This window comes from Littorina saxatilis, linkage group LG1 (genome assembly GCF_037325665.1).
Source record: "Littorina saxatilis isolate snail1 linkage group LG1, US_GU_Lsax_2.0, whole genome shotgun sequence".
Classification (NCBI taxonomy): Eukaryota; Metazoa; Mollusca; class Gastropoda; order Littorinimorpha; family Littorinidae; genus Littorina; species Littorina saxatilis.
In genome coordinates, this window is record NC_090245.1 from 86,852,998 (window position 1) to 86,865,275 (window position 12,278).

The 12,278-nt window shown below is 40.2% G+C and overlaps 1 protein-coding gene across 1 annotated transcript in view; it reads right to left on the reverse strand.

The window, feature by feature from the left end:
* Positions 1 to 306: 306 nt before the first annotated feature.
* LOC138982714 (dual oxidase 2-like) overlaps positions 307 to 12,278 on the reverse strand; it is a 92,189-nt gene continuing 80,217 nt past the window's right edge. Inside the window, exons 29-33 of the mRNA XM_070356043.1 lie at positions 11,696 to 11,925; positions 6,732 to 6,890; positions 5,802 to 5,957; positions 3,861 to 3,989; positions 307 to 3,492 (exon numbers count right to left, since the gene is read on the reverse strand). Of these exons, the coding sequence (XP_070212144.1) occupies positions 3,370 to 3,492; positions 3,861 to 3,989; positions 5,802 to 5,957; positions 6,732 to 6,890; positions 11,696 to 11,925 (797 nt within the window). The 3' untranslated portion in view covers positions 307 to 3,369. The remainder of the gene's footprint in view (positions 3,493 to 3,860; positions 3,990 to 5,801; positions 5,958 to 6,731; positions 6,891 to 11,695; positions 11,926 to 12,278) is intronic.

Below are 12,278 nucleotides of genomic sequence, written 5' to 3' on the forward strand. Positions count from 1 at the left end.
CTTACCTTTGGAATGTGAAAACGTGATTTATGGCAAAAGGCATGAAAGCTGACTGGAACAATATGGTTTTTCTTTTATCTAACGTAAACTTGCTATTGTGTTTATTTTTCAAACATTTGAATAGAATGAGAAACTAGTATTTCTTTTTTCCTTTAACTTACACATTTTCTACGGTGGCAAAACCATCACATAACCAAATAACAGTAAACAATGTAACGTAATCCACGAAAGCGTACAATGTTAAGCCTTTTCCACACACACACAAACACACGCGCGCGCGCGCGCGCGTACGGAAGACACACAACACACTTCTGAGAGTAATTTATTTTCAAAATAGCTGTAAATAAGCCACTATACAAATCGGCAAACTTATGGTGTTGATTGAATATAACGAGAAAAGAAAAAAACCCAGCAGTTCAGGTTATATTCCTTAAAACAATGCGTTGGCCAAAGCCTTTCTTCTGCAATATTTCCAATAAAAAGGCGGTGACAAATGCCTTGTGACAATTTCAAAATAGTGTGTCTTCTACATTGAGATCTCTCTTTCTTAGAATATGTTCAAGATCTTGCTTTTCACTGCTGCAAGTTAAAAAAATTATAAATATTGGTCACGTTTTTGCATCTTTTATCACCGTTTAAATCGGAGGTACCATCTTTTAGAATGGTTCGCTTTTTAAAAAAAACCATAAGTTTTATAACAACAGATTAAATGTCATTATATAGAACGGTGTTAAAGAAACGTTCCACATATAAAAATTAGTGAGTAATAGTATTCGTGAGAAATTAAGAAAAATAATGCATTGGGTAAAACGATTAAGGATATTCAGTAAATATATTTATTTTATTTTATCTTATGCAATCAATATTCCAGAATCAGAAAACATAAAACATAAAAAAGTTAAAACATGTCAAAAAGGTGGAGAAAAAGATTGGAGGTGCAAAAAAATACCACATTTTGTGCCATAATTCATATCTCTCTCTCTCTCTCTCTCTCTCTCTCTCTCTCTCTCTCTCTCTCTCTCTCTCTCTCTCTCTCTCTCTCTCTCTCCGCAGTACGACCTCATTTGTGAAACTCACTCTCTGTCACTCTCTGTCACTCTCAGCCTCTAAAATGTTAAATAAGCTGAAATACAATGGCAATGTAGGTTTTTCGAAGAAAATGCAAGATACACATATAAGACAATTTGAGCAAAGACAGGACATACACACAGCATAAAACAAAAGTCAGCCTACACTGGTTATTGAGGGCAAGAAAGAAACAAACAAACAAACAAACGAACAAACAAACCAAAGTCAAGAGACAAAAAAAGTAAAAAACGCCAAGGTTATTTTCAAGGGCAGGGTTTAAGTGATTAACTGAAGTTCTTTGGCCACAAACAATACCTAATAACAAATGCACAGTTTTGACCGAGAAGAAACTGATCCCCAACCTATAAGCTTCTTACCGAAACACTGCAGTTGAACATTTGTTCCGCACCCCTTCCGAATTACAGGTGTTTTATTTTTTTATTTTTTTAGAGTGACTATGAGGGTCCCCGTTTTCAAAAGACAAACGAAAAAGAGTATCCTTTTACCAGTACAAAAAAATATATCAAGACGAAAATCGCATATATTAAACTGTTGTGTACCACATTTTCTGTCGAGTCATGAAAACATTCATAACATGTTAAAATAATGCATAAAGTTTTTACCATGAGCACACAATTGCAAACAACCGGTTTTTACCAGCTTAAAACTAAAACACAAGAAAGAAGCTGCTGTTTTTGATAGCTTTCAACAACGAATGTTTGAATGATGTCCATGCTCCTTTGCAATGTCATTTACTTCAGTAAGCAATGGCTGTACAGTACAGGTAGCCACGCAAACTTCATTGCGATGAAAGGGATAGTCAATTTTGTGTTTCTATATAAAAAGCGTGTGTATACACAATTGTTGCAGACGGGGATCAAATCTATAGGACCCAAGCAACTGCTGATATATGGCATTCGTTAACCTTGCGGATTTCATGAATAAAGTGTGGAACCCGTAGTCACTACATCACATCCCAGTCTGTCGCTATAGCCTAGCTTGGATAGTTCCGTTCAAAGTCAATATACGTTTTAATTATTGTACAATGCTCACCTCTTGAAGTCTTACATGTATCGGTCCGAGACAATAGAATATGCAATCATCATGAAACAACATATCAGTGGTAGGTTCTGCATTTAAAACATCACCCGAAGGGTGGATACAGATTCCTTGTCATTTTTCTTGTTTCAAAATAATCATTGCAATGTTTCATCATTGGAAACAAAATTAAATATAGATCTTCGCCAGTCTGTTCGTTTGCTTAACTAATTCTATCTCAACATTTGCCGGCACGTGCGCATGCGTATGCGTGAGTATGCGTATGTGTGTGTGTGTGTGTGTGTGTGTGTGTGTGTGTGTGTGTGTGTGTGTGCGTGCGTGCGTGCGTGTGTGCGTGCGTGCGTGTGTGTGTGCGTGTGTGTGTGATGTGTGTGAGTTATTAGGCGTGTGTGTGTGTCGTGCGTGCGTGTGTTCGTTAGCGGCAAGCGATAATTACATAAGATATTTGTATTGCAATTGTCATTATGTGTGTGCATCCGAATGCAAATTGATGCATTGTTCTTGTATTAGAATTGTCATTTAAAAGCAGCAATGTGATCTATGTTCTATAGTTATAAACGTAAAAATATTCTGATGGAAGGAAGAATGAAGAACAAAAAGAGTCAATTGCTAACGTATAATATATCAAGACATCTTACGTCAAACCCTGCAACACGTTCTTTTAAACAGAAAAAAATATATTCACACTTTTTTCTCTCTCTTTTTTGTTTGTTTTACCAAACACGGAAAGAGTTCTTACATCATTTAAGCTTCAAGAAACAGTGTTTTAATGTTGAAAAACTTTATTTGATTTTTTAGAAGCGTAATACTCCATTGATTGTGTATGTGTGGGCATATTTTCGACACTGACAAATGCTCTTCTGTACACGTAACTCTGTGTGCACTGGTGCAATCTAATAGTGCATTTTCGCCTCACATATATTTCGCATCACAGCAAACAAAATTCAAATCATGAATATTGTACAAGAAGGTAATCGGAAGGTAAACGTTTTTCAATATAGGAACACATTTTCCAAGGATTTCTTCTGAGACTGGCTGTCTCAGATTCTGACATATACTAATCGCTTTCAAAGAATATTTTCGGTGTTGTCCGTTTGCATTTTGCAATGTTTCAAAAGTTCTGTTTCCACACCGGGAAAGGCGACTACTTCCGATGTCCCAGTAATCCCACAGTTACTGTGGCCAAAAGGACAACTAACTGTGCCAAGAAGACCACTAACTGCAAAAGAAAGTCTGGTTGTCTTAGAAGTTCTCGAAGTGATGGTGGAAGGACGCCCCTTCGATGCGGTTGAGAGCGTTGCAGGCTTTTTCCACGTTTAGTGTCATCTGGGGTGGGCCACAGCTGAATACGCCAAGTTGATTGGCCTAGAGAGAAAAAGAAGACGTGTCAGTAAGCTGATTCGTCTGAAAAAGCACATTGTCATTGGTTGGTAGGACAGGAAGTTGATTTGATGTGTGCATGTTCTGGCACGATGTCGTAAACAAAATTTTAAAAAGCAAAGTGTACGTGTCAGTATGAACAATGTTCGAGAATCCTATTGTGTTGCAAACCATCGTAGCTTTACTCAGCTTACAAATATACTTTACTCCAACACGTGAGCATGTACTATAAACTCAAATTACTTTCAAATAATTCATGAATAATTGTTTCTTTTTAACGTAACGGTAGATTTGCCCGTGTAAAACTTCAAATAAAAACACAGAAACATTTTCTCGTAGAAATCTTTACTGACCTCCTTGTGTATGTGTGACAGAGACAGGAGCAGCTCCTCAAACTGTGGTCTGCCAAAATGAGTGGTGGCTCTCAGTCCAGTGAACAAACTCTGTCCTTCGATGCGCTGGAAGTGGCGCTCGCAGATGTACTGTGAAACAGAAGAAGAACATTATCATCAACAGCTTAACAATTTCAAATGCTCAAATGTGTTGAGAAACAGAAACATATTTATCATCAACATCTACACGATGCTAAATATACTGACGTAAATTAAGTAAAATTGCTATCATTATTACTCATCGACAGCTGAGCAAGTCACCACATTTTGTTGCTCCCAAAACCTGGATCAAATGTTCCTTTTATTTTCAATTTGTGTTCTTTTATTCTTATCATTTGTTCTTTTATTCTCATTATCTATTCTTTATTCTCAATTTTTGTTCGGTATCCTGCCTACCACCGTTTTGCTTCTTTGGACAAAAATATTTCCAGGGGGGTGCCCCCGGACTCCCCTTCGCGCCGTGGATTTACCCTTTTAAATTTTAAGTGCCCCCCACCTCCCTTACAAACTAACTGAATCACCCCTGATAACAACTGTGATAGGGTGGAGTGGAAGGGGGAAAATAGGCCAGGAAGCATAAATGAGACGCCAAGACAGAGGTTGCGATAACGTGACTTTTATTCAACGTACACCAGAAAGCAGACACCAGAAAGCAGTGTAGTTCCTTCCTCAATATACAGCCGTACACAACTCGTCGGAACTTGAATAACGATCCCGGTCGAAAGTCACTTCGCTGATATAAACCCAGCTCTAAAACGTTTGTTCAACTGAACACACACACAAAGTCTCTCTAAACAATCCTCGAATCACTCCTTCGCCAAAATACAGTTAAAATGGCCCAAACTACACTACTTGCATTGATTATTACAGAAACACAAACATCGTTCAACTACAACTAAAACATCACAATCCAAGATACGCACACTGACACGTCTTCACACTTCGAAATCACACCGGGTACTCTTCTAGCCCACGCTATTATTCTGACTAACGCGCGCACCCGTTCAAACAATCAACCAATAAGAAACCAGCCTCCATACACACCTACAATTAGCTACAACACACAATAATCCTAGCAGGAGACACAACTTGGGTCAGGGGAAAATAATAGACAGGGAGTAAAAGAGAGGGACACCAGTACATGAAATCGCCACACGGCTACACAACAATGACAGCATCAATAAAAATATCAAAAACAAGAACAACAGAAAAAGCATCACAACCACCAGCTCCAACAACAACATCTCCAACAACAACAAAAACAAAAACAACAACAACAAGAAGAGCAAACGCTCGATCGAGTCACTTTCGCAGTTCTGAATATTATATGAGGCATCAGATGGACAGGAAGAAATTGCTATTCACAACACAATGAGTCACGTTCACATAAAATTTGAGCCCGGTCACTTTTATAGTTTCCGAGAAAAGCCCAACGTTAAGTTGTGTGTTGCCGAACAGAAAAGGCTAGTTATCTCCCTTGTTTTTCTGATAACGTTCGTAAAAGGCTACAGATGTAAATACTTTGATGTAAAGAATAATCCTACAAAGTTTCAATCACATCCGATGAACTTTGTCAAAGATATAAAATGTCTAATTTTTCCTTTGACGCTGACCTGTGACCTTGAAAAAGGTCAAAGGTCAACGAAACCATCGTTAAAGTGTAGAGGTCATTGGAGGTCACGACTAAACAAAATATGAGCCCGATCGCTTTGATAGTTTCCGAGAAAAGTCCAACGTTAAGGTGGTGTCTACGGACGGCCGGCCGGCCGGCCGGCCGGCCGGACAGACTAACACTGACCGATTACATAGAGTCACTTTTTCTCAAGTGACTCAAAAACACCAACAACAACAAAACAACACATACAACAACAACAACAACAACAACATCGACAACTTGCTTACCAGCATGGTGGTCCTGAGGTCAAACTTTTGCTGGAACTGTGTGATGAAGATGTGGACGTCCACCAGCTGTCGTTCATCGCCCTGCTCCACCTCCCTGATGATGTCCGTTAGCCACTCGAAGCTCTTCTGGGTACGTGTCACCCAGAGGAAGTACACCTGTGTGATCACATAGAGTCAGCAGTCATTCAAAATAATGCATAATAATAATAATAATAATACATAATTTTTCTATAGCGCGAGTCTAAGCAATTGGCTCCAGACGCTCGAACGAATACATCTTGCTTCTAAACTGTCTCAAACCGCATAAAGAGCTTCACCGTTCGGTTGAGGGTTTGTAAATATGACACCAGCCGCTCAAGGCATTTCTGGGTACGTGTCACCCACAGGAAATAGACCTGTGTGGTCACATTGACACAAAAGTAATAACATATTTACAAAGGGACAAAGGAATAGTCCTGGCAAGATAAAACTATCAAATTGCACAAATAGCTCGGAATAGGGTTTGGAATTATGACTCCAGCCACTCGAAGCGCCACTTGGTTCGTGTCACCCACAGGAAGTACAATTAACTGAGTATTGATTTTATCACACTTCTGCTTATCTTTTCACACGCATCCATGGCAAAACAGCAACGTACTTAAGACGGGTCACAACAAATAAGAAACTTGAAATACGTGCTCACATATAGCCTTCCTAAACTTTACTTGGCATCATTGAAAACAAAACATAAAAGTTCAAGGAACCATTAATGATTGAGAAAAAAACCCAGTCACAAGTACCTTGTGGTCTCCATAGTAGACGGACATACAATGTATAATAGGACGATCAAAAGAACTTGGCTCAGGAAGCGTCCACTTCTTGACATCAAGATGGCGATAGTTGAATTAAATTTTTTTTTAAAAACATTACATGGCGATATACAAATCATACCTTCTGACACGGGAACTTGAACTTGAGCTTGGATTTGAGCACCAGGTCTTTCAGGATGGAGGCGAAGGGGGTCACTCCGATACCTCCTCCCACCAGCACGGCCACGGGGAAACGGTACCAGTCCTGGTGACCCTCACCAAACGGTCCATCTAGGTACAGCTGTGGACACACACAAAAACAGGGTTGTATCGCCATTGCAATGTCCCAAATCAAAATCCTGGTCCAAGTCTAGGTCCGTGTTGTTGTTGTTGTTGTTTGTTTGTTGTCGTTTTGAACTTTTTAAAGGTTGCCAAGTACATCATTGTGGGGCACTTATTCAATAAACATGCATCCGTCCACACACAATGTTTTTTCATCCTTCCTTCGACATTAGCCTCTCAAAGAGAACTAGAATATTATAATTCATAAAATAAATAACAAACTGTATATAATATATTCTACTATTTCTTTTTATAAATGCATTTCCGATGCAGATGGCAAACAGGAATTCACAACAAACGAAAGACAAACAGACAGGCACACAAAACATAACATTCACCTACAAGTAGGTCCGTGTTGTTAATAAAACCTATTTTCACGGTCCGCCAAGGTGACATTGCCTCGCTTGTGTGTTCTGAGCGAGTTTCTTGGACAATTTCTCAGATAAGTGTGTTATACATATGTGTCATACGGGCGAAGTGGCGCAGTGGTAAGACGTCGGCCTCCTAATCGGGAGGCCGTGAGTTCGAATCCCGGTAGCTGCCGCCTGGTGGGTTAAGAGTGGAGATTTGTCCTATCTCCCAGGTCAATTTATGTGCAGACCTGCTATTGGCTTAACCCCCTTCGTGTGTACACGCAAGCACAAGACCAAGTGCGCACGGAAACGATCCTGTAATCCATGTCGGAGTTCGGTGGGTTATGGAAACACGAAAATACCCAGCCTGCCTACCCAACGAAAGCGGAGTGAAGCTGACTATGCTCTCAGAGTATAGTGTGTGGAACCCAAATGGGCAAAGGAGCTCACACGTCACCAGAATTTCTGGAACGCTGAAGAAGAAGTGTCATACGTGTTTGTCTGTCTGTCCACATAAAGGACCTCTGGGTCTAACTACAGTGCACGTAACGTTTCGTTTTGTTATAAATTAAACGTTCAAATAACTTCTTTTGGAACGTTGGCAGTCGATCTGTTTTTCGATTTAAACTTTATTTCAGGTGGGGACATTGAACGGGAAAACAGACTTTCATTGTATTCCAAGCAGGACGCATTGAAGAAAATATTAGGTCGGTCCATACACCAATGGATAAAGACACCGATGAATGTCAAGCGAGGGCTAATCCTCTCTCTCTTTTCGATCAGGCGTGTATGTGTGTATGGTAAACAGAATGGTTCACCACGCTTTGAGCGTACTTGGTCCAGATAGTGTGTCTGTATACAAAACACTATTTCCAGTTTTGTTCTACTGCATTACAAAGAATACGTTTTTTGTTGATCATTTCCAGCAAAATTGAACTGGTAATGACGAAATGGCAATTATAAACTAAAGACTTATAACTTAATTTAAAGAGTACGTTTTGTGATGATCATTTCCAGCAAAATTGAACTGGTAATGACAAAATGGCAATAATTAACAAATAAAATGTCACTTTATTTAAGACCTAATTCTGAGGTACATCGAGGTGTTGAAATAAGTTAAAGTCAAGTGTTGATCATAATATTATATCATTTCAGGGCTCTCCATGGACGCTCTACACCGCAACACGGTGGCCTAGTGGTAAGGCGTCCGCCCAGTGAGCGGGAGGTCGTGGGTTCGAACCCCGGCCGGGTCATACCTAAGACTTTAAAATTGGCAATCTAGTGGCTGCTCCGCTGGCGTCTGGCATTATGGGGTTAGTGCTAGGACTGGTTGGTCCGGTGTCAGAATAATGTGACAGGGTGAGCTGAGACATGAAGCCTGTGCTGCGACTTCTGTCTTGTGTGTGGCGCACGTTAAAATGTCAAAGCAGCACCGCCCTGATATGGCCCTTCGTGGTCGGCTGGGCGTTAAGCAAACAAACAAACAAACAAACAAACAAACAAAATAGACGCTCTACCTAGAGGGTCCCAGGACCCCCAAATATATTGCATAGCATAAAACATTACTGGCACTGCAAAGTTCCTTGGGCAAGCAGGACTAGTCTTTTTCCTTTAAAGTGCCCAGAACTCGTTTTGACATGGTACTCACAGAGAAAAAAAAGACAAACACACAAAGAGAAAAAAGTAGGCTGACAATAGTATTCTACAACTCTCAGGGAAGGGCCAAATCGAAACAAGGCAAACTCACAAAATGATAATTTTATCAATGAATTGATGACTTTTTGAAAATGTTGGACAGCAATCCCCATATCGATCCATTCTTAGATACATTCAAATGTCCTTGAGTCTCAAAGAATACAAAATTGATGAAGAAACTCCGTCAAGCACTTTTGGCAAGTCAATAGTTTGACATGTTTCTCATGTGGGATGAATACAGCCGTTCTAATCATTCCTCTCTTGACATAAAGACAAAATTCACTTTCTCTAACAGAAGCAAACAATTCTCAACACAGACGTCAATTAGTTATCGATCACACACCTTGCAAAACAACAACTAAAGATGAGACGAACCAGATACAAAAAAAGTAGGGCCAAAAAGACATCAATAACAAAACTGCGCAGTGACAGTAAAGCAACTTCAGAGGTAACTTGTCAGTGGTGTTTTGTTTACTCAGATAAAATGAGATGAACTAGATGAACCAAACAAAGGGTTACGTACAGAGTCAGTAATAAGACAGACATGGGCAGTGACAGGAAAGCAGGGGGATGTTTTTCGATGTTCTTGCGCCATGTTCAGCAATAATGGAGTCACGTTCAGTCACTGAGTGCGGCGCTGAGTGTTCTGGATATCGCGGCTGTGATGCTTTCTGTTTCAACGACGTCACTCTCACTTGCTACGTCATTGCCATGACGACGTCACAAAACTGCACAGTTCCCGATGACGTGGAGCTGACCACCAGTTGTTACGGTAAATCACAACATCTAGTCATTGTATCCGTCTTCCTGTCTGTCTGACTGTCTGTCTGTCTGTCTTTTATCAAGTAACTATTCTCTCTCTTTAGTGAATATTACTCGTCTATTATTTGTTTCAGGACATGTTGTTTGACAAGGCACTGCGCCTTAAATCTGTATCCTTATAAAAATCGTTCGTTTGTTCTCTCTCTCTCTCTCTCTCTCTCTCTCTCTCTCTCTCTCTCTCTCTCTCTCTCTCTCTCTCTCTCTTTCACGCCCAAATGTAAAGTTGCAGTGTCGACCTTTTCAAAACAAAGTACGTTTTCATTATTTTACGTGCTGAATAAGCGAATACAATTTGTGCACGTGAAAAATGAAAACAGCAATTTACGGTCTTTATCAAAGTGATTCACGTGCATAATAGACAATACAACTCGTCACAGGAATGTGCCCACACACCAATTTCTCCTTTGTTGACGATCGTTGCTTGAGTTTCTTCAAAGACGAAAAGAATTACTACGATGCCAGGGAAGAATGTGAAAAACGCAATTCGCATCTCTACCACGTCAAAACCCTGGACGACAAACAAACTCTCATCGAAATCATGGCGATCAACGGTGAATATTCAATATTGTGTTGCCTCGCCTTTTTGTTTGAAAATACATAGCCTCTATTTTACCTTTGTGACATTTTTTGCTTTTAGAATACATGGTACATTTTGTTGTGAGGGTTATTTAATTTTCAAATTCAACACAAAGGAAGAGTGTCACAAGCATATCATTAATATAAGGACAGCAGAAAGCCTTGCCTTACAGAGATTTGCGTGGAAAATTTCAAGATGACATCGCATATGTTTGATCCTGTGCTTATATTACGTTAAATATGCATTTCAGATTTTAAAATAAGCTTAAGAGTGGATTTGTTATAAATTGAACTTTTACCTGTGAAGTGCGGTTATAGGAAAAGACAGATAATTCAAAATAGCCCTGCGTGTTTAATCTCCTGGAAATTTAGATTGTTTTCGAACTATTTAAAGCGTGCTGCCATAGAACACGGCGCCACCAATAGTATAAGTGTTCCTTCCTTTATACTGGATGCGTGTGTTCTTGTTCCTCAGGGTACATGGAATACATCAACACCCCAGGGAAAGTGTGGGTCGGGGCCGACGACCTAGCACGCGAAGGGGATTTCGTTTGGAGTGATGGTACCCCTCTACCGTTGGATTCGCCCCTGTGGCGGGACAATAACCCCGACAACTTCATGGGCAAAGAAAACTGCGTGTACTGCAAAGACACTGACGGGATGCTCAACGACGCGGGGTGTTTAGTGCCACACGTTTTCGTCTGTCAGGTTGATACTATTGTCTAACATGCGATCCTTTTTTGACCCCGAACCTAGTTCGCAAACTCAAAGTTCGTCCAGTTAAGAACAAACTCAGGTTCGCCGAACCTTTTTCGAAATCGTGGTTTAGTCCGAACTAGGTTCGCGGAACAGAGGTTCGATGAGTCTGTATTGTTTCATATTGAGTCGGTTAGTTAGATATTTCTTTTAGGTTTTTTTTTCAAAGGAGTTGGTTCTTGTTCGAGTGGTCATTTTGGTGTTCTTTGCAAGGCGTACAGTACTTTGTTTGCTTACCAGCACACTTCTTGCTCATTCCTTTGGGTTTTTTGTTTTTTTATTCGTGTGTTTGTTGCTTTGTAAATTTTGGTTTGATCGTTTGTTACGTTGCAAACTCTTATCGCTGTTCTGGTGAAAATTTTGCGTACACCGTTTTGAATCGTTCATTCCGAATCGTCATTCTCAACAATAACGGGACAAAATCAGCAGATATCATTCTACAACCAAGCGTACAAGGCTATGTTTTAAAATAAAAAAGCCAAACAGCCAACCAGACCTGCACATATAGCTGCCAATCTTTACAGGAAAAATGAAAATGGAAAGCCAATCATAAGGTCCCTACCTTCGGCAGTGGCTGGTCGGGATAGAGGCTGGGGTCGTAGACACGACGGATATTATTGGTCCAGGGTCCGACCGCCCGGATGTGAAGACTGAGGGTCTCCTCGTGAGGGGCAGAGGTGAGGGTGAAAGGGTGGTATTCACCGGAGGCCAGTTTCAAGCAAGCGATGCGCACCCACTGCCCGGACTTGTACTCGAAGTTGAGGGGCTTCTTGAACACAAGCTGTGTCACACCTGCCAAAACAGTCCCAAATTCAAGAAAGCTGTTGGTTTAAACAATGTTTATTCATATTTTACATGAAATAACAATATAATAAACAATCAAATCAATAAACAAAGCATAACAAACAATCAAACGAACAAGCAAGCTGGATAACAACAATTATAATCATGTTCAGGAAATGTACATTGACATAAGGGGCAAACAACAACAAGCCTACGTTACAGGCTTAATTTTGTGTGTGTGTGTCTTCTGTGCACTTATTATTATTGTAATGAGATCCACTCTCCACAAATATTGGCGCTCCGAGTCGTCTTCGTCTTCTTCTTTTTCCCTTCTGCTTATTTCTAATCTCGCTTTGCCCCGT